The sequence below is a fragment of the Nicotiana tabacum genome, chromosome 20, assembly GCF_000715075.1.
Source record: "Nicotiana tabacum cultivar K326 chromosome 20, ASM71507v2, whole genome shotgun sequence".
Classification (NCBI taxonomy): domain Eukaryota; kingdom Viridiplantae; phylum Streptophyta; class Magnoliopsida; order Solanales; family Solanaceae; genus Nicotiana; species Nicotiana tabacum.
The window spans coordinates 20319534-20342544 of record NC_134099.1 but is presented as its reverse complement, the minus strand read 5'-3'; the positions used below and the strand labels follow the sequence as shown (position 1 = coordinate 20342544).

At 36.6% G+C, this 23011-nt stretch overlaps 3 protein-coding genes across 4 annotated transcripts; 1 reads left to right on the top strand and 2 right to left on the bottom strand.

The window, feature by feature from the left end:
• Positions 1-4843: 4843 nt before the first annotated feature.
• Positions 4844-6647, top strand: LOC107809393 (putative L-cysteine desulfhydrase, chloroplastic). The gene has a single exon (XM_016634007.2). It carries the CDS (start codon positions 5047-5049, stop codon positions 6415-6417), a length of 1371 nt encoding a protein of 456 aa, XP_016489493.1. The 5' UTR covers positions 4844-5046; the 3' UTR covers positions 6418-6647.
• Positions 6648-7087: 440 nt separating this feature from the next.
• LOC107809392 (uncharacterized) lies at positions 7088-10348 on the bottom strand. The gene is made up of 2 exons (XM_016634006.2): positions 9786-10348; positions 7088-8369 (listed from the first exon to the last, which is right to left on the bottom strand). Exons 1-2 carry the CDS (start codon positions 10190-10192, stop codon positions 7499-7501), a joined length of 1278 nt encoding a protein of 425 aa, XP_016489492.2. The 5' UTR covers positions 10193-10348; the 3' UTR covers positions 7088-7498.
• Positions 10349-11628: 1280 nt separating this feature from the next.
• Positions 11629-20907, bottom strand: LOC107809395 (uncharacterized). 2 transcript variants are annotated; one of them, XM_016634008.2, is made up of 10 exons: positions 20662-20907; positions 19777-19836; positions 19362-19463; positions 18081-18157; positions 17608-17731; positions 17195-17259; positions 15864-15933; positions 15458-15533; positions 12734-12824; positions 11629-12103 (listed from the first exon to the last, which is right to left on the bottom strand). In XM_016634008.2, the coding sequence occupies exons 1-10, from the start codon at positions 20882-20884 to the stop codon at positions 11981-11983; spliced, it is 1011 nt and encodes a 336-aa protein (XP_016489494.1). In that variant the 5' UTR covers positions 20885-20907; the 3' UTR covers positions 11629-11980. The 2 variants fall into 2 exon arrangements, with proteins under 2 accessions (XP_016489494.1, XP_016489495.1); XM_016634009.2 differs by lacking the exon at positions 12734-12824 and having other exon boundaries at positions 11881-12103; positions 20662-20904.
• Positions 20908-23011: the final 2104 nt, after the last annotated feature.

Sequence of the window (23011 nt, the reverse complement as noted above, 5' to 3'; positions counted from 1 at the left end):
AGGGGTACATGCTTCGGGGGAAACATATCAAGACCAACAGAAACTTAATAAAATATGAAAGGACGACTCAATATCTACAACAATACAATAACAATATTGTTGCGGCGCGCAACCCAATCCCTTATCATTTAACATTGTTGCGGCGTGCAACTCGATCCAATATAATATCTGTTGCGGTGTACAACCCCATCCAATATAATATCTGTTGCGGAGTGAAACCCGATCCAATATAATATTTGTTCGGCGTGCAACCCAATCCAATATAATATCTGTTGCGGCGTGCAACCCAATCCAGTCTTGTAACAACATCTAACTACCTCAGCTATAACCAAACTTGTTGCAACATCTAACTACCTCAGCTATAATCAAACTTGTTACAACATCTAACTACCTCAGGTATAACCAAACTTGTTACAACACCTAACACCAAAAATCATCAACCTAAATATTAGTAATATCAATTAAGAACACAATGCAAGGGAACCACAACTCACAATAGCCCGGCAAGAGGGCAACATAATGATATCTTCTCTTTCTCACTTTTTCTTCACAATTCACTTCACAACTCGAACCAATACTCTAAAGTTTTAATTATCACTTATACTTTCACAATTTGTTATACAACTGGAGCCAACGCTCCTCAATGTTCATAGGTCACAATTCCTTTCCACGACTTTACACAACAAATATGAATCTTCACCAAGGCATGAATAATACAACGAAGTCATGAAAATCACAATATAAGATCCACGGTCATGCTTGACACCAACGTATAGATACTCGTCACCATGCCTATACGTCGTACTCAACAAGAAGCAAATAGCAAATAGGACACAACTCCTAATCCCTCAAGTTAAGGTTAGACCAAACACTTACCTCGATGTCTCGAACATAACTCAATCTTCAATTATAGCTTTACTCATTGATTCCACCACCAATTCGCTCGTATCTAGCCACAAGTTACTTAATTACATCAATAAACGCTAAAGGAATCAATTTGAATGCATGAAAATGAGTTTTCTATAGTTTTAACCAAAAAGTCAAAAATCGCCCCCGGACCCACATGGTCAAAACCCGAGGTTCGAACCAAAATCCGATTACTCATTCCCCCATGAACCCAAATATATGATTTGTTTTGAAATCGGACCTCTAATCGAGGTCTAAATCCCCAATTTTTGAAAACCCTAGGTTTTACCCAAAACACCCAATTTCCCCTATGAAAATAATTGATTTGAAGTTGAAATCATGTTAAAAGATGTTAATGATTGAAGAAAACTATTTAAAAATGACTTACAATTGATTTAGAGAAGAAAGGTTGTTTGAAAAATCGCCTCTTATGTTTTTGGGGTTTTGAAAAATGAAAATAACTAGAAATCCCGTCTATTTATACCCATCTCAGGCCCCCTGTGCAAACCGCACAAAATGGACTGTGGCCGCACAAGCCTTCCTGAGGTACTGCGGTCCAGTGCCCTGTGCGGACCGCACGAAATGGACCGCGGCCGCACAAGTCTCCACCGCGGACCGCAAGAAATCAAGCGCGGTCGCGAAGGCTTGGCCTTGCTCACCGTGGTCCACACAAATCCCACCGCGGTCGCGGAGTCCTCACTGCGGCAGCGAAGTTTCCACTGCGGACCGTGTGACCTGGCTTCAGAGACCTGCAACTTTTCCCTAAGTTCAAAACTTCCCGAAACACACCAGATCCCTCGAGGCTCCTAACCAAACACACGTACTAATTCAACAACATCATACGAACTCATTCGTGCGATCAAATCGCCAAAATAACCTCAATAACAATGAATCAAACCTCAAAATCAAGAACTTTTTCTCAAACTTCATCAAGTATCAAATTCAGCAATTTAGGTCCGGATCACGTCAAACGACGTCTGTTTTCAACCAAACTTTACAGAAATGACTTAAACCATATATAAGACATGTATCGGATGCCGGAACCAAAATACGGGCCCGATACCATCATGTTCTAATCAAACTTCATTTCAAATTTCTTTAAACAATTTCAGAAAATAATTTTCTTTGAGAATTCATTTCTTGGGCTCGGGACCTCGGAATTCGATTCCGGGCATACGCCCAAGTCCCATATTTTCCTACGGACCCTCCGGGACCATCAAATTACGGGTCCGGGTCCGTTTACCCAAAACATTCACCGAAGTCAAATTAGCTCATTCTATAATCAAAACTTATCGTTTTTCACAGATTATCATATTTAAACTTTTCGGCTACGCGCCCGGACTGCGCATGCAACTCGAGGTGTCTCTAAGTGAGGTTTTCAAGGCCTCAGAACACGGAAGTTTCGTTTTAAAATAAGTGATGACCTTTTGGGTCATCACACTACATATAGGATACATTTTTTTAAAAAATTATTTTAAAGGAATCATATTAACAATAAATTTTATTAGAGACCCTTTGCTACCCCTTGGTTGTGAGACGAACATAATTCAAAGGCAAAAGTAGACTAAATTTCCTTCATACGTATTTTGAAGGAATTATAGTTCAATTCAAATTAGTTTTTTTTTCCTCTAAATTTTGGAGTACGTCTTTTATGGTAAAAGGATATAGAAAAGCCAAAATTGTTTATTTATAGTAAATTTTAATAGTTCAAATATTATGAGTTTCTATATGATTCAAATAAGGAAATATTTTATAAGCAAAATTTTATTTAATTTAAAAATTCTATATATTAGGAGAATAATTAAATTACAACTTTGTCTTATGTGAAAGTTATTTTTAAAGGGTAAAAAAGGAGAACGATATTTCGCTAAGGGTCTTCGTGCTTTTAATATAGTATAGATAAACAACAATCCCAACATAACTTATTCTAATATAACTTATACCGGTATAAATCGTATTCCAACCAAACGATCTCTTAAAGTACAAAAAACAATTATATTATTATCTTTTTTGCTTATCCTACTATGCTCGCCGGAATCGATATATGCAAAAATACATAAACAAGTAGCATAGATTTCTTATTACAACAACAATCCAGTATAATTCCACTTAGTGGGATCTAGAGAGAATAGTGTGTACGCAGACCTTACTCTTACCCTGGGTAGAGAGGCTGTTTTCAAATAGACCCCCGGCATTCTTCCCTCAAAAAACTTCTCACCTTGTTCTCGGGGAGACTCGAACTCACAACTTCTTAATTGAAAATGGAAGTTGCTTACCATCGGAGCAACACCTCTTGTCATTAGATCTCTTATTGCGGCGTGGTATTGATGGTTACTTATTGTCTAAATCTAATATTACACATTTAAAATTTTATATTCATACTAGCTTTAGCTGGCATTGGAAAGGCCTACTTTCCTTTGTTTTCTTTATGTTCAAATAGAAATGGGTAGAAATACTACCTGACTTTTTTCTTTATGCAATACAAATTAGCAAAAATATAAGAAATCAGCAGGAAAAACAATTAGAAAATGTAAACGATGACACTATGTTGACGTTGGACCCGTGATCAGCACCGGCATTATCCCACTAGTATGTTTATTCGATCAGATATTCGGATAGTATATAATATGCACAGTCAAACCTCTCTGTAATGGAGTTATTACTTGTTAGTCCTGTTATGTTTTTTGGTTTAAAATGATACTCATTCCGTTTCATATTAGATGGGTTACTTTCTTTTTTAGTCTGTTCCAAAACAAATAACACATTTCTAAATTTGGAAATAATTCAACTTTAAACTCTTCATTTACCCATTTACCCTTAATGAGAAGCTTTTATAGTCACACAAATGACATGACCTCACAAATTTTTTACCCCTTAAATTTTTAAGACCACAAGTTTCAAAAGTCTTTTCTTTTTTTCTTAAATTTCGTGTCAATTCAAACTATATCATCTAATATGAAATGGATGGAATATTATAGAGAACATATAATATAAGATAACATAAAAATTTGATTCCAAAAAAAAACTTAACGATTGTAATAAAATATTATTATAAAGGATGATGTTATAGAAAAGTTTGACTATATATATAGTCAGTTGTCAACACTAATTGTTCTATCAGACATCATTAAAAAAAATCACAAGATTTAAAAGCTGGAAAAATTAGAAGAAAAAAGGATTATTACGACATGCAGAGAGTAGAGTCTTATTGATCGAATTCCTACTTTGCCTAGGTAGAAAATATGAGATAAAAAGTTACAACTCGAAGAATCAAAGTTGAAGACCACTCCCTTGAAGTTTCAAACTGGTAATATGATCGAGTCGTTCTTCCATCTCAGGTGTTATGTGATTCTTCCAAGCTTTAGGCCTGAGTAATTAATGAAGAATTGCTATTGACCCACACAAAATCTATTTTCCATCCCATTCCTTCATCTTCTCTCCCCTCCCCCATTCAAGGAACTGAACAGCCAAAGTAAACAAATGTTAGAACAGAGTGTTAAATATATTAGAACCCAGTAAATCGGGTAAAATGGAGAATCTAATATATGAAAAATATAGAGTCCCATGGGTGGGTGGGTTGCCTTTTCTTTTTCCACCCAAAAGACGACGACATACCGGAGGTGACTGTCATGGCACTCTATATTTTTTATATATTAGATTCTCCATTTTTCCCGATTTATTGGGTTCTGATATATTTAACACTCTATTCTAACATTTGTTTACTTTGGCTGTTCAGTTACTTGAATGGGGGAGGGGAGAGAAGATGAAGAAATTGCATTTGTGTGGGTCAATAGCAATTTTTCAATAATTACTTAGACCTAAAGTCATTTCATTCGTTATTTGCCACGACATCAGCAAGAGAGTTACACACTACCTACTAGTGTGTCAGAGAAGGGTTCAATAGACACACTACCTACTAACGTTAGGTGTTGAATAGGAAACAACCTTAGTTGAGGTGTCTAAGTCAAAAAGCATGACAACTTTTAAGTGGTTGTTTAGGTATTTGGCCTAGTCTAAAACACTGTCTAGCACTGTCTCCCGCAACCAAATGAAATACACTAATTAATTACTACCAACTTTTTCATATTGGATTGAGCTCTAAGAAAGTCGTCGCTTTAGCTGATATTTCTGAGTTCCACCATGTTTTCCTCCCCTAAACTCCGCCATGAAAATGGCCCAACAACCACCTCAAAACCCGAATCTAAACCCATAACCGGAACCGAAATTGAGGCAGAGTTCTCACACCACGACCTCACCGTAGCCCGAATCAACAATGGCAGCTTCGGATCATGCCCGTTATCAATAATCTCTGCCCAACAACAATGGCAACTCCAATTCCTTAAACAACCCGATTACTTCTACTTCAACACCTTCAAACCCTCCATGCTTAAATCTCGTATCTTAATCCAATCCTTAGTCAACACCGAAGATGTCGACGAAATCTCCATCGTCGATAACGCCACCACTGCCGCCGCAATCGTCCTCCAACATGTCACTTGGTCTTTCTTTACTTCCAATTTTCAACCCGGTGATGCCGCCGTTATGCTCCATTACGCTTATGGTTCCGTTAAAAAATCCGTTCAGGCGTATGTTGCACGCGCCGGCGGCAAGGTAATTGAGGTCCAGTTACCTTTTCCGTTATTGTCGAATGAAGAAATTATTACTGAATTTGATAAAGCTCTTAAAATGGGGAAAATAAATGGAGGGAAAATTAGGTTAGCTGTAATTGATCATATTACTTCTATGCCTAGTGTTGTTATACCTGTTAAGGAACTTGTTAAGATGTGTAGAGATGAAGGCGTTGATATTATTTTTGTTGATGGTGCTCATGCTATTGGAAATGTTGAAGTTGATGTAGGTGATATTGGAGCTGATTTTTATACTAGTAATTTGCATAAATGGTTTTTTTCTCCGCCTTCCGCGGCATTTTTGTATTGTAAGAAATCGGATAAGGTATTGGATTTGCATCATCCTGTGGTATCAATTGAGTATGGGAACGGGTTGCCAATTGAGAGTGCTTGGATAGGGACGAGGGATTATAGTGCACAATTGGTTATTCCGGAGGTACTGGAGTTTGTGAACAGGTTCGAAGGCGGGATTGAGGGGATAAGGAGAAGGAATCATGATAAGGTTGTTGAAATGGCGGAGATGTTGGTGAAGGCGTGGGGGACGAAATTGGGGACGCCACCAGAAATGTGTTCGAGTATGGCCATGGTGGGAATGCCTGCCTGTTTAGGGATTTCTAGTGATTCGGATGCTTTAAAGTTGAGGACTCATTTGAGGGTTTTGTTCAAGGTTGAGGTTCCGATATATTACAGAGCGGCATTGGAAGAGGAGGTAAATCCGATAACAGGTTATGCTAGGATCTCCCATCAAGTTTACAATACCATCGAGGATTATTATAGGTTTCGAGATGCCATTATCAAGCTTGCGAACGATGGTTTCAAATTGGGGCGAGGTGATCAGGCAGGACATGGAGCGGCTTCAAATTTCCGAGGACATGACCCTTGATCGGAAGGTGTGGAGGTCGAGCGGGTTGTAGGTTAGGGGGTAGTCAAGCGTTTCTCCTCGCTGTGCCGGCTAGTCAAATAATGTTTTGTCTAGGATTGTTAGCGGTTTTTGTTGTATTTCACATTTTGGCCTTTTCATTTATTTGTTGTATTTTACAATGCTGATACTATTTTTCTGATTTCTGTTGTTGTTACGGTACTATTTTCTCTAAGTCGAGGGTCTCCCGAAAACAGCCTCTCTATCCCTCCGGGTACACTCTACCCTCTCCAGACCCCACTAGTAAAATTCTACCGAGTTGTTATTGTTGTTTATATTAGGGAAATCATTTTGAGCAAAAGCTCTAAGTACAGACAAACAATGTGTTGGTAAGCTGATTAACAACAGTTTGAGTATAAAGAAATCTCATAAAGTTTCACATATTCATTGCTAAATCCCCTGAGGCCTAAAGTAAAACAAAAGGCAGCTACTTGCATTGGAATTTAGGAGCAACTCCATTTTGCTAAATGTCAAAGCATCTTGATCTGATTTGTGAAAGGACAATTCAGAAAAATCAAATATTCCTCTGCACTATGAGCCTTACTAATTTCACAAACTGCAATAATCATGCCACTACTATCAAATAGCGTTGTGCGTTGATAGCGTATATATTCATTATTTAAATGTATCTACTATAGCAGGTAACTCTTCATCGTGAACCAGTTAAATTACAGCAAAAGGCGGTCTGATGCGTAAAGCATCCTACATTCACGCAGGATCCAGGGAACAGCCGCAACCCAAAATAAAATAAAATTCATTACATTGTTGTGTATAACTTAAACCCTTTATCAATTTGTGACTCCCGAGAACCAATTGCCACACATGCAGTGGCGTAGCTACATACATTGAAGGATGGTCAACTAAATATCCTTCATTGAAAAAAAAGTTAATATTGAAACTTATATTGTGTGTATAGGTCAAAAATTGTTTGTTGCAAGTGTATATTAAATTTTGAACACCCTTCGTGAAATTCCTGGTTTCGCCACTGCACACATGCACACAGTAACATCATTCATCAGCTATAATCTGGTGTCATATCATACTGTCATTCCCATAAACCCTTAACTTTATTAGTGTGCTTGAAATCATAAGTCATTACTAGACTTCTATCCATTCTCCTCAACACAAACCTCTCAATCAACACATAGCAACTGAATCTTCTCCATCCACTACTATTTTCTCTGTACTGCTCAACTTGTTTAATCCCCCCTTGTTTTTGCCATCCACCTCTTTCTTGTTCCCACTTCATTCTTTCAACTATTTCTTCTCTCAATCCCACACTTGTTACTTCTTTTCCATCTTTATCATAGCTTCTAAACCATATTACTCGTTCGACGACATTTTTATCATCCCATGTTGCTTTAGTTCCAGCAATTAGGACAACTTCAGTGTCAAGTGCAACATCAACAAGTACTGAATTCCCTTCATTAATGTAATCATTTTGACAAGTGAAAAACTGCTCCCATTTCTGCTCAAGTGTCATTTCATAGAACATTGATCTCTTCATCTGTTCTTTAAGTAATACTATTCCATCTTTAATAAACATGAAAGGACAATACCATTTCCCTATAACAACAACTTCTGAACTTTTACAAGATGGTGCGAAATTCAACTCTGGAAGTTGCTGCCTCAACTCAGCATTGAGGCCTAATGCATCATCATTTAATTCATAATTTTTAGGAGTTTTAGCACAAAGATGCCATCCTTTTCTCCTTAGAAAGTGCGGTGGGAAACCATCTGGTGCAAGAGACTTAGCGAAAAAGTTTCCTTTGGCACTGCAACCTGTATCATATGGACAAATCTGAAACTGCTGATATACCTCATCTGGATCTAATGGCTTCGGTTTAACGTCTCGTACACATCTGCAGAAACAGCATGTTTGCTTTTCTTCCTCCTTTGAACAAGTAAATGCTTGTCTGCGAAAAGGCGATTCAGAAATTGTAAGATGAAGGAAAATATTATATATATGGAAGTATTAGTTAGAAGAACTCATAATAACGGAATAAGATGCAGCAGCAACAACAACAACAAACGCAATAAATTCCCACAAATGGGGTCTGGAGAAGGTATTGTGTATACAACTACCCTGCGAGCGCAGAAATGCCGTTTTCTATAGACCCTCGGCTAAAGAAAAACAGAATAGGATGCAACAACAAAAAATAGAAGATGGAGATTTGAATGTTAAAAACTGGTTCAATGCACCGTACAAGAGGCGCTGTCCTCGGAGTACATTTCCATCGGGAGTACTCTGGTTGAAATAGCAAAATGACATCTTACTAACAAGATGCAGCAAATCACTCACGAATCTTGTAATGTAAAAAGGCAGCTCGGTGCACTAAGCTCCCGCCATACGTGGGGTCCGGGTAAGGGTCGGACCACAAGGGTCTATTGTACGCAGTCTTACCTTGTATTTCTGCAAGAGGATGTTTCCACGGCTTGAACCCTTGACCTCCTGGTAACATGACAACAACTTTACCAGTTACGTCAGGGCTCCCCTTTACGAATCTTCTAATGCATGCTCAAAGAAAAATTCTAGAGACCTCTTAAATCTCTCAACTGCTTCTGTAGCAATTTAATGTGAATAGAAAAGAGACTTTGGAGGAGAGTGAAATGATAAAGATTCAAAAGGATGAAATCATGGAAAGTCAAAACTATATGGGTACTCAACTGATGATTCCTTGAGATGGATGTATCCTACATAGATTGGATACATCTTTTCGGCTATGTTGCTCGGACTCTCCAAAAATGTCGTCATCTGCGTGTCAGATCCTTCAAAAGTAGTGTATTTTTGAGGATCCGAAATAGGTGCTGCAGCATTTTGAAGAGTCCGTGCAACATAACTTTTCGGATAATGTTGAGACTTTTTGACAATAGGCACATAAAAAATTTCACTCACTCAATATAAAAACCAAACATAAGATTCATTACCTTGGATTTTATCCAGGCAAAGAAATAAACCAGAAAATGAGTTTTGCCAGAATCACTTGTTCTCCACTACAATTAATAAAAGCCAAAGACACAATACTAAGGCTGAACTTTGATAAGTTGTTTTCTTCTAAATTTTGCAATCAGGACTCAGAAGATCATATTTATGCTATTACTAGATTGAGTCAAAAATTTGAATCACATAATTAAACTATCATACGAGACTAAAAAGGGTGGGGTCCGGGGAAGGGCCGAACCACAAGGGTCTGTTGTACGCAATCTTATCCTGCATTTCTACTTTTCACGGCTCGAACCCGTGACCTCCTGATCACATGGCAGCAACTTTACTAGCTATGCTAAGGCTCCCGCGCTATGCGCGGGGTAAATGTGTAAATACAATAACATACCCCTTGCGCTTTCCATGAGGCTTGATAGCATAATAATGATTAGAAGACAATGGCTTATTAAGAACTGGAATGAACATTACATCATCCCTTTGAATTCTCATGTTTTGATCATCACTATGAGTACGAGAGTTCATTGCATCGGTCCTTTGGTATCGAACAGTCAGCTTCTTGTTCTGAGGGAAAGGCAGGTCCCTGACATCATAACTTTTACAAAGTCCAAAACAGCAATAAGTTTCAGAATCCTCATCTTGAATCACTAAGTAACCTGAATTTGGACCTTCAGGAGATAATGAAAGAGCATCTGGATTCTTTTGGTAGTAACAAAGAGGCCTTGTTACATACATATTTAGGAAAAAACTAACTGTTTTAATTTCTGTCTGGAAATGTCTTTTGAGGATGTATATCATGTTAATAATCTTCTATTTCTATTGCCATGATATATATGAAGAATAGTCAAATTCAATAAGATAAGATAACTAAGGCAACTCATTTCGCTGTAGAACCAGCTAGTCAACATGTTGATAAACCTCTTTTTTTTCTTTTTGCCTTCTGTTAGTCTTAGGTTGACGTTCTGCATCTATCCGTATAGGTGCTACCTTTAGTCCGGTGCACTAAGTTCCTGCTATGTGCGGTTCCAGGGAAGGGCCGGACCACAAGGGTCTGTTGTACGCAGCCTTACACTGCATTTCTGTAAGAGGCCGTTTCCACTGCTCAAACCCGTGATCTCCTAGTCACTGGTACTACCTTTAGTATTTTAAGAAAATATGAGGAATTTACTCCAAGTGTGCTCCACATTTCTTGTGTTTGAAGGATATAATGGAGACCATGATCTTGTTTACAATTCAAGCTTTTCTACAAGGACAGCTTGTCATATAGTCAAAGCTGAAAAGAATAATTTATTGTTTTAGTGGCATTGGTCTAATATTTACATGTTTCTATTAATCTCAGACCTACCATATAAACGAACATTTTATTTGTTTGAAAATCAGCTGGAGATGTTTTTGGACGGCTTAATCAAGAATTTTTAATTAAGGGAAAGCAATTTTTCATTTAAGGGTCCTGCTTATAGTCAATTTTTCTGGCAATTTCTGATTATTAGCAAGCCAAGAGAAAATATCTCACCCCTATAACAATTATATTTGGAAGAAGGATATCCAATTGTAACTCAATCTAATCTCTCTTGAGTTTTTATAGTTACTCAATAATTTTACTTTCAGGAGAAATGGGTTGGATCCAGGCTTTGGCAACGAAGGACCTAAGTTTTTGTAGCTCAAATCACTTGTGTGTATTCAACACACATATATGTGCCATCTAGGTATAGAATTTAAAAAGGAAAGAAAAGACTTTTGGAACATATCAAAACTACTCTTAGAACTTTTAGGGTCATGACATTTCTATAACTATACGAGCATGTTATTTAGGTTTATAAAAAGTTTAAATTCAAGGAGTTTCCAACTATAAAAAAAGTTAACATTCTTTTTGCAAGAAACTAAAAGGAAAAGAGTGCCATATAAGATGGACGGATTGAATAATAAATCATCTCCACATTAAACCCGTTGACTCGCGGCCAACACCATCATACTTATTCATCATGCTTCCATGTTAATATCTCCCTTAAGGTAGGCATATAGGAAGGAATGGAGAGATCCGGAATGAAGAAATCAACTATGAAAGAAGACAATCGCCTCCTTCTGGTTGATCCTTTTTTCGACTACCTCATGGCCCTCGAGGGCCGCGGCAACTAGAAAATTGTGGGATGCACGAGCGAGGTGCATAGCATTGTGTAGAGATTAGAGAATAGAAAGCTCTTGGTTTCAACTAACATTGAGCAAAAGAACTCTCAGAAGCAAAAACACACAAATTAGATTGCCTTCAAGGCAATAACTTAGCATTTACAACTGCTTTTGCAAAGCAGGTAGAAGTGATGAATACATATGGTACACCATAAATACCAAACACAATGAAACGCTATGTTAGTGACATGACTTCATGCATAACTAAGAAGCATTGACAGTAAAGACGATACAGATGCAGCCTCTTTACAGCAGCAACAACACCAGGTCATAAACTAAGCCATCCGCTTCATAATCGACAAGCCAAACCTGTTCAATCACATTTGAAATGTCCCTCATTTTTCTGAAAACTTGCTCCAAGAAGCCTCTTATGTCTGATTGGTGCCCTGCTGCTTCATAACTTCATCTTCCCCTCCTAGTAGCCCTACTAAACATGTCTTTGATATTTAGGGAGTTGGTCTCCACTTTGGCCTTTTTAGTCTGTCTTTTGCTCTTACTAGTCTTTTCCCGGTCTTCACTCTTTCCCTGATGATTTGGAAACATAAAAAAAACAGTGATGCACATCGCAAATGAAAAACTCAAAAGTAAACAAATTAAGCAGCATCTCATATACATAGACAATTTTCATGGCTACCCTTTGAGTTTTCCTTCCTTTTTTTTCCACTCTAATGTAAACATGCAAAGCTTCTAATAGAGTATATACATCATTGCCGGAGCAAAATGCGGGCATCAACAAATACAAATATCTTCTACCGACTAACTTTTCGTGACAAATTTTTCCTTCATCTGCCCCACGGGAAGGGAAGGAAAAGAAAAAAGATAACAGTATTTCACTTTCCACTTCCCTAAACCAAAACTTAGCTCTTCATGCAAATGTAGGCTTCGCCTAATAAATTGCATCAAATATTACAGTAGGCTAACCCTGGGAGAGAAACACATGCCAATTCGTAAACGTAATATATGATTCAATTCGATCTTCTCATGATACATTAAGACAAGCATCTTTTTGAATACAGGATGATATTATTCTTGCACAGTTTATCATCCTTGTTCTTGCACAGTTTATCATCCTTGTTCCCGGTGCCGTCTAAGAGAATACTTACTAATCACCAAGTCATGGATCAGATCCAGTTTAATAGTGGCAGGTCTCCTTACCTGTTCGTGATTGAAGGACTCAAAACCATTTTCCATTGGTGATGAATGTAATTCAGAATTTGATAAATTTGTGTCATCTTGCAAATCTATGCTGCAAAAGTACTCGTAAAAGTATTATGGTTAGTAAATTAGAGGAAAACCTGTAAAGAAAAAACTCTGGGATTTTTACTACATAACAAGACCATCAACTTAAAATGTATGATGTTAACATCAAAAGGAAGACTCTAACTAGGAATAGGTCCTCTGAACAAGACCAATCGGCCCCTTCTCTAATCCAGAAAGTCCCTTTGTGCCTTGTAATTCACGCAATAGCATATTGCAGGCTACCAAAAAGCAGGTGTTGACACATACTGAATTTCACAATGATTTTTGGCGTCAGAAGCACACCCATCCGGATATCATCTTTAAATATTTGTAATGCTTCAGCTTCAAATTGTTGTCACAAAGAAAACTATGGTATTATGAAAAGAAACTGGAAGTTGTGTTACTCTTTAAAGAACAATTAGAAGCAACCTTGAAAGGCTGAAGGACGAGTGCCACCTTATTAATATCTAATGGCCTATCCTGTGAGCAATAAGACAAAAGGCCATACTTCTTTTAAAAGCTTCAAGTATAAAAGATCTAGTTCTCTCAGAACTAATGTGAATTTAGCTAAGAATAGAACATGATGGAAGCAAAGAATCCTGCGAGCGATACCAACTAGTTGCCATTAAAGCTTTTATTATTACACTTATATTATGTATGTTTGTGAATTAGGGACTTGTTTCTCCTCTTAGAAGTGCGCAATTTAAAGAACCTCTAGTTTTAGAAAACTCGTAAGTCACTTTAAAAGACAAACTATTCAGAATTGGAATAAGATGGTCCAATACAGCTGAATAGGTACGAATGAATTATACAGTCGACCCCACGTCTTCGACTAGTTTAGTGTTGAGGTTTAGTTAATTGATTGATTTTGTTAGTATTACTGGATTGGTACCCCTAAATCACCACATTCGACCTACACAAAATTCAGGTTCTTTACCCATGTCACGTCAACTCTTGGGCTCCAAATACTTTCTCGAGGATTGTCGTCATGCAAGTGCAGTGCTCTACAAGGCATATTCGAGGCCTGCCCTTGAGGCAACGCAATTCTAAGTCACGCTTTACCTAAGAGGTTTGGGCAAAAATACATCAAGTGTATACTTTTTTGCTAAAGTTTTTCCCTTTTGTGTTTCTAGAATCTAGAGAAAGGCACTTTTTCTTAACCTTTCTTTTTATATTTAAGAACACTTTTGGCAAAGTGGTGGGTTTTTCAAAAGATTGTCCCTCATTGGAAAACCTATAGAAGTTGACCACATGTTTAAGTAACAGATCTTGGACAAACGGCATTCATGCACAAGTACATGGTTAAGTGGCAAAGGAATCTGGACAAGTGTTTTGTAAAACATGCAACCACTTAAAGTATGACACGTAGCATGGTTAGATCCACCTCTCATCCCTATGAATAGCCTAATTATTGCTCTGCTCCATCATTATGACTCCATCGTCATACATTCTCTCTAGCCTAATTTTCTCTTGCGATCATTTTTCACCAACACTCTCTCAACTGCTCCTCTTCATTTATTTTCCTAACTTGCTGGTTTGTTATTTAATTTTATTGTTCATACTCTCGGGGAAGGCTTATTTAATTCTGGAAAAAAAAAATTTAGCAGTGTGAAAGTTTCCCCATATTAAAGAAGCCCTCCTCTAATTTTCACACTATTTCAACAGTATAAAAGTTTCCCCGAAATAAACAAGCCTTCCTATATGAGGAAGCACGAACCGAGAAATTAAAGAACAAACCAGCAAGTAAGAAAAGAAGGAAAAGCTAAGATGAAACGATGGCATCACTCTATCTTTGTTAAAGATTGATAATGTTGGGTTCCATGGTTAGGCTATTTATAGAAATGGAAGTGGCTCATAATCATGTCATGTGTAATAGGTTAAGCGGTTGCATGTTAACCTCCCCTGCATGTTAGCCACTTGTATAAATTCGTTTGTCACCTAGCAATGCACTTATGCATGAACACCACCTAGCTATACTTCCTAGCCACTTGCCCAAGTTCTTTTGAATTTCACTACTTTTTGCCCTTAATTGACTGTATCCTGAGAGGTAAGTTGGCCAACACAAACCTATTTAATTTGTCTTCCTTAATTACCCAAAAGAAAAGAGAGACGAGATTATGAAGTTAGCAAGGTATTTATCTGACTCCTTCCTCCTCTGTCTTTCGAATGCAGCGACCGTGCAACATTGATCACTGACAATTGATAACCCCTCTGTTTTCCAGTAGACTTCGTGACAATCTTTGTTTTTCTTTTTCCTTTAGAATTAATTTTTCCTGTACTTTCAAACATATTTATATTTTTAATATGCTAAGAGTTCTTTTATGTTTCATTTGTATTTTGATATAGAAAGGAATCAAGGATATCTTATTATCGATAGTTGGATATTTTTTTTGGAAGCTAAATGTGAATTAAACATTACATAGTAACGCAGACAGAGTGTAAACTAATGAAAAAAAATTATAAATTAAAGGAAAGAAAATAGGTCCGGAAAGTCGTTTGCCTCGAGAGGCATATGCCTCGCGTTGCACTTTTGTATTTTAAAATATTGTGTAAAAGCATAACTCTGGTTAACTATACCTAGACAGTAATTTTAAAGATAAATAAGAAAAAACTCAGCCATTTATCAGTTAAAGGAAATACCTTAATTTGCCACAGAGGAGCTTCAACCAAGGCTCGTCCTTCAAGTACTCTCCAATTATTGATACTGCATCCGATACTGTTCACTTCAAAAACATTAATTAGCATAATCATCTTTTAGCTTTCACCGAATTGGTTAAAAAAACTTATTTCCTGGTTGTTTAAAAACCAAGGATAGATTAAAGAAAAGGGGGTAATGGCCCATTCAACTGATAAGATATTACTTGAGGAGTTCCTCAAACAAAGAACAACAAGAAAAATGTCTTTGATTTATAACAAGGTCCAGAGCTGGCTATGAAAGAACACGAAAAATGCCTTTGATTTATCACAAGGACCAGAGCTGGCTATGAGAATTATAACCTGTAAGTGTAAGAATCTTAACAAACTCATTATTCAGAAAGAAACATACATATTTCCTTCTTATCTCGAGCAGCGTAGTTCTTATCCAATGTCAACAAAGTCTTCTTTAATTGGATTACCTACAAATATCTTAACAGTCAGAATACAGACATGGAAACATGAAAAAGTAATGATGTTGATAGGCATATGAGAGAGTACTCGATTTCTAAAGATGGATAGACCATTGTAGACAAAGAAGACTTCACTAGATATAAACAAGACACTACCAACAAATGTACACTTAATCTCCAATAGCCAATGGTGATATCTTAAAATGGCAGTACCACTGGAAACTCTTAATGTATACCCACTTCTATTAGAGAACCAAATTTACTTGAAGCACATATCAAGATCAAATCATATTTCTAGAAAGCTTCCTTTTCTCTCTCTTTTGTACTTAAATGAAAAAGCGAATTAACAGGAGGAGATTTTCACATTTAATCAAAGACATACTAGCCATTCCTTTTTCATCGGATTACAAGTGATTGACTCAACAATTGAGAAGCAAACAGATACTAGTAGATGTAGTAGAATGTGTATTGCATTCATATCCATGAAAATGGCAGTCCCTTTCTCTTCTCCACTTTCTATATTGTTAAAATCATTCAACCATCCAAATCCAAGCTTTTCCTCTTGGATCCACAAAAATTTTCTAATAAATATATCTAATATCTTAACCAAAACATAAAAAATCATCTTTATTACAACAAAATAGAAGTGATTATTAGTTCCTCATATGTAGGACTCTGGATACGTGTTGTCCTTTAGCCTTTAAAAATAAATATGACTTATGTTATACCCAAGCTGTATCGTTTACATCTGAAAAAGTCCAAATAAAAGCTAGATGATAACACACCCACTGCAGTTCTAGCTGTTTCTTTTAGATATGAAAAATCATTGCTCAAACCTAATGAATGAGCAGGGAGCAGTCGAGTTATATCATACCAATCAATCAAGTCAACTTTCCACTGCATGGAATCAGAGTGACTGCCAGATCATATGGAAGAAAATTTCTTATATAACTATATGGACTATGTCATAGCTTTCATGACTTGTACGACCATCTTCACAACTCATTGTAGACCCAACTAGGGAAATCCATCTACAAGCTAAACTATTACAGGCCATTAATAGGAACAAACTATGAGGTAGCTTTTCATACTACTTTCAGATAGGAAAGATCAGATACTGGAGACTCAATCACAAGAAAGGGACAATTAAACTTCTAATCTCCAGCAAGTTATGATTTCGACACTGAATGCTAGAACAAGATCATCACAGCACATTATTGCAAAGTAAATAACCACCCTATATGTGGGTCAGTAAGGAATGAAATCTGACCTTGAAGCATAACCATTTTAGCACCTTCTCATCATTAAGCCTGTAAAACTTCGTGTTTCCGATATCTGTTGACACAAAAAAAAAGGAGATGGATAAGAAGATTAAGCATTAACTAACTTGAACTTTTCATGTCAAACAACTTGAATTAGCCTTTCACACCAACCCAAAAAATAAATCATTATAGCTTCAAATGCTTTCTGATTTACACCATGATATATCTACCATTTCCATGTCTTTTTCTACTAAAATTTATTCGCCAAACAACTTTAAGGCAGATCTTAACAGAAGGATTTGATGTGAGGTACATGGATAACATCTCTATCTATAGAATACTCCATAAATATGAGATGTCATGCCATCTAGCATTATAAACCAAAATAAAAACTGATTATTCTGAGACAGTATATTATCACCTTTGACATCACAAACCACTTGCATGCAGTTCTCAGCAACAGAAGAAAGATGCTGATATCCAGGATAGCCTACGACATAAGTTATTTCATCCAATTGCCTAAACTTTCCTAGATCATCCTTTTTCTGCATTTTGTCAGAATAAATAAAAGCGCAGTTAGAGAACCAGCTAGCCAGTAGCCAAGTGGAAGACAGTTGTCTCTGGTTAATGTTGCATGCAGCAAAAGAACTTCGACCAGCCAAAAGAGAAAGAACATAATCCGAATCTTATGTAGTCATTCGAGGAAGAGAGCAATAGAGTCTTGAAAGTGCTTTAAAAGCAGTTTTTAATAAATAATACATAAAACAACAATATGTGTAAGCTACACATGTACAAGCATTACACTTCTCTACTATATGAATTTTAGCTAGCAGTTTCTCTATATAAGAAACTTATTGCAGAGAGATACATCATTCAGAAATTAGAGATTAATACCTTCATTCTTGCTTCTTCGAAAATAGGTAACAGAACAAAAACTGGATCCACTGGAGTTGCAGTATATAATCGGCTATCTGTTTTGAGAAATAAATGAGAATACAGAAAAGCTAAACAAAAAAAGAAAGAAACTAACACTTCCTCTAGAAATCAAGATCAATGGCATTGAAAGTTTTAAAGAGCAGAAGACAAACCAACAGGCTTCTCTACCAAGAGCACAAAAGATAAAGTATAAGCATACCAGTTATCCTAAGCATGAAATTAAATCAACGTCTAGTAAGCAAAAAGAAAGATTCCGCAATATGCATTAAACATGATATCAGAACATGGTTCATTCAGAATTTACAAATAGGGCCACTATAAACTTTTTTTTCCCGACAGCTACTAAACTCGAGTTTGGTTCATATGTGCAACTCTTCTACTATTCTCTCCGTTCCATTTTAATTGACGTGGGTCGACGTCCGCGAAGCATATGAGTAAAATGTTTAATGAATTATTACAAGTATTGGCTTCTGGAGAGAAGAATGTAAATATAACTTTCTCCAAGAAATTTAAAATAATAGTTTGAAATGTAAGAACAAAGAAGTTGGTTGAACCGAATGAAGAGTGTTTTCCATATTAAGGAAGGAGTCATTGTTTTTCCAGATAAAATACAAATGAAATTTAGATCACTGACAAGTAGTTGTTTTGAAATCTGAAATAATCAAAGGGAAGTGCACACAAGGATCAGAACCCTCAATCTTGCTCGTTTGAGACATTGCAGGTGGAATCGGAGCAATGCATAGGAGAACCATGTCTATACAACAAAGCCCAAGTTGGACGTGTAGTAGGGTAATTCATTGGACTATGTCAAAAGTAAATGAGATAGACCAAACACCTAACCTGTATCCAGGTTGGACTAAAAAATTTAATTTTTTGTTTTTGATAGGCAAAATATTTAGATTATTTTAGAGAGGTAGTTTTAATCCTCCTTGCAGGTTGGTTCAAATTTCCACAATGCTTCATGAGAGGTAGTCTTAATCCTCCTACTGCATCCTCATCAAATCTTTCGCATGGAAGAATGAATCACACAAAGAACATTAAACTTGAGATTTTAAAAAAAAGATGTTTTTATTTTCAATTCAAACACTTACTCTATGAAGTGAAGCCACTGTCTAGGACTACATATTTCCTCTAACGCTTATCATTTGGATTATCGAGAGAACTAATGGACAGCGATAGAAATGTCAACTTATCAGCTTTTGAAAGGGTTCATTAGATCAAGCTCAGACAAACTTTTACCTTCACACACATAATCCCCAAGGAACCAAGACCCATAAGATTGCTTGAACCAGTGAAGTTCTTGAAGAGCTCCATCAACACAAATGTAGCATGTTGCATTTCCTGTCACAGAGGCGAATCCAAAAACATTATGTCCATCAATCTAAAGTTATTGCACCATTAATACAAACCTTAGTGACATAACCAGTTCCCAAAAGATAGTTTGACAATCAACAGAATGTTAGAGCATGGTTAACAAAAAATAAGCCGTAATAATTTCGATATATCCACCAATAACAAAGTCTCAAGCCACTATAATGAAAGCATTAAAACCCAAAGAAAAACAGTAAACAAGTACGCATAAAGAAAGGCAACATCTTAGAAAAATAAAGATACAATTAAATAAGACAGTGGCATGAAAAGTGCAGGAATTTACCAGATTTGGGATGTTGAAGAGATAATAGCTGCCCTACCTTGTTCCCATCCTTTGAAGGCTCTGCAATGTTAAACTGAGTTACAGTTTGTAAAATATAAAATAAAAATGTTAAACTGAGAATCTTCATATTGCAGTCAAGTTAGTAAGGAGATTCTGGAACTGTAGTCTAGGAGATTGACATATCATTACTACCAAGGACCAACAACGCAGCAAGAGAGATATAAAGATAATGCTTTTTCAAGATGAGTTTTGTTATCTTTTCAGAATCAAGATTCAACTATATGACAGGTCTATCAGTTTAATGACATATCCGGAAGGACCAACAAGTCATGAAATCTTGGATATTAGTGTTCATCCTTGCAGATGAAGCTTACAATTAGCTACTGATATCTTAAGAAACAGTAATTATACATGCTTAAGACACTCCGTTTAGATGGGAGGCACATCCCAAGATTTGAACTTCATGGATCCGAGTTCAAAATTCCACCAGAACTCATTTGATTTATTGGGTTCAATTATTTCTACTTATTTATAGAATTTCTTAGCACAGACGGCGAAGCCAAAGCTACTGGAGTCAAATGAACCCGTACCTTACACTATATCCGCCCCTGCTTTAGATTCCAAATGGATGAAGATATTCAAAGAAAAGCAATATAACACAAATAATGTACTCAAAATTCCCATCAAATAACAGGCAAAGCATATTTCTTAGGGCACAAATTATTCAATCTAGATACAAAAATTAAGAACCATAGTACCCAACCGAAAGTTTCTACCTTTTCTGCTACACAATACATAAACAAGGTGCAATATGTAAGTGTGAAATGTCAACGATAAAAAAAGGAAGCGGCAACGGAAACGAGACACAAATTAAGGACGGAGTACCTGGTGCAATAAGAACACGAACTTCATTGATACCCTCCCACCAAGCCATGGAACCCTTTCTCACACAAGTATAAACTCTATGAGTTGAAGCAGTGAAATAAGGAGTGAAACTTACAAGTTGATTAGCAGGAGCAAGTTTGCAGCCGAAGGAAGAAGAGATTTTGTAGGAATTTGGAATTGGCGCCGAAATCGGTCGGGATTTTGGTGCGAATCTCAAGTCCATTCGTCACCCTAGTAGTAAGTGGTTATTAGTGGTCAACAAAAAGTGATTTTTTTCTTTTATTTTTATTTATCCCTTAATGAATGACCAATAAAGGATCTATTAAGAAATTTGATACTTTGTAGTTGTATATAGTCAAAGTATTGAAATTTTGGAAAAGAACATTGGAGCTTGAATTTCTAAATTATTTTGTACTATATAATTTTTTAAAATCGTATTTTTCCTTATTTCATGCTATACAATTTGTTTTCTTTTTAGCGCTGTCACACCTCCTTTTTGCGCGCCTACCCCGAAGGATAAATGCGTGAGGGAGTTTTTTCAATTTAAGTGACAATATTCGAAATGGGATTATTTATTTATTTCAGAGTCGTCACTTGGGAAAGGTTTGACTTTTGGTGTCCCAAGTCACCGGTTTATCTTGAATCCCAAATCGAGGAAATTTTCGACTTTCCAAATGAAGTCTGCGAACCAGAAATTCTAAGTAAGGAATTCTGTTGACCCGAGGGAAGGTGTTAGACACTCACGGATCCCGTGGTTCTAGCACGGTCGCTTAAATTGTTATAATGGCTAAATATCTGATTTTAATACATGTTATAACTTGTGTGCTTTTATTAGGTTTAAACCGCATTTATTATTATTTATTTATTATGGAATTGCAACGTCATAAAAATGCATTTCGAACCACGTCACAATCAATGCGCCCGTGGTTGTTAATACATTCCGACTCCGTTGAGATTTGGATTTGGGTCACATAAATGCGCACCCGAATTTAAGAATGTAATTTAATTAAATCGCGCCTAAAGAGTCTAACGCGTTATTATCTTTGGGGAAGGCAGTAAAATTCACTAAACAGTCCATCCCAAATTCTAAGTATTTTACTATGACCAATTATTGAGGGCCCTGCAATTTGCACTTTTGTTTGGCGAGGCACGCCTCATTTCTGTTTTAAAAGGATCTACCTATAGTGACTATATTTTCTATTTCGTTCGTCTCTATAATGAAAGAAAAGAGTTCTAGCTTATTTACATGCTCACGAGTTATTATAGTTGAGTTTCGAAAGTGAGTCGTTAAATCTGAAGACAATACAATAAGGGAAGTCGGTTAACAATTATGGGCCTAGGTCCAATGTATAAGGAGTAAAACTGGACCTGTGCCATCCTTATTCAGATGTTGGGCTTAGCCAAACGATTCTACACATGTTCAAACTTTAAGAACCCGAAATGAAAGTGATTCCCAATGAAACCCTTTTTTTTTTTACGAATTTAGATGAACAAGTTGTTAACTAAAATAGTTTGAACTATTGAGTAATCACCTAAGGCCTGATATGTATTTGGAACATGCTGTTTAATCGAACAAATTGAACTAGCAGAATGTTACTACTACACTGTTAGTCCATTTAAACTAAAAGCCTACGGGGAAGGAGTTTACAACTTAAACTGCTATAGGATAATGCCCATGTTATACATAAACAACAACCACCTGATTCTAGTTAAGGCAACTAGCTAACATATATACAAATGAGATTCAGTATGTAACCAGAGTTTACATGGGCAGTGCATAGAATGTTCTAAATACAGACAGTAAAAGAAAGAAAAGACTACATTAAACTACAGATTCAAATCTTTCCCATTTTTTTTGCATTCATGCTTCGATAAGCTTACAAGATGTACCAGTGTATTCAGTTTTGTGTACCTGGTATTTGAAAAGCAAGGAAAGAAGATGAAGATCAGTGAAGCGACAGTAGTGTTCCGCAAATAACAACAGCAACAGTAACAATAAGCAGAATAAATCCCAGTGAAAAAAATTCAGCTATAACCAATGAAAGCAGTAGCAAATAAACCCAGCAAACTCAAGAGCGAACAATTGAAAACCCAGCAAAACCAAAATGTAATCACAGGCTTCACAGCCAAAGCAGAAGGGAGATAGGTACGAGACAACAGTAGTTTACTGATGTTTCAAGACATTCAAAGGAAGGCATGATAGATGCAGCTCACAGCTCTCAAAATCTGGAAAAAAAAAAATTGTCCACTCTTTCCTAAGTTCTCTCTCTATCTTCTTTTTCTTTTTCTTTTTTTTCTCTTCCTCCCCCCTTGCTGCCTATCAGTGGCTCTATATATATGCCAAAAGATC

Excerpts from the sequence above, each read along its gene's own strand:
- LOC107809395 (XM_016634008.2), bottom strand. The coding sequence starts at position 20,884 with ATGGACTTGAGATTCGCACCAAAATCCCGACCGATTTCGGCGCCAATT. Across the intron at positions 12,825-15,457 it reads CTCCTCTGTGGCAAATTAAG|CATAGATTTGCAAGATGACA; the intron begins GTATTTCCTTTA and ends GTACTTTTGCAG. Across the intron at positions 12,104-12,733 it reads AGTCCTTCAATCACGAACAG|GGAAAGAGTGAAGACCGGGA; the intron begins GTAAGGAGACCT and ends CCAAATCATCAG.
- LOC107809393 (XM_016634007.2), top strand. The coding sequence starts at position 5,047 with ATGTTTTCCTCCCCTAAACTCCGCCATGAAAATGGCCCAACAACCACC.
- LOC107809392 (XM_016634006.2), bottom strand. The coding sequence starts at position 10,192 with ATGATATACATCCTCAAAAGACATTTCCAGACAGAAATTAAAACAGTT. Across the intron at positions 8,370-9,785 it reads CCTCATGGAAAGCGCAAGGG|ACAAGCATTTACTTGTTCAA; the intron begins GTATGTTATTGT and ends GCCTTTTCGCAG.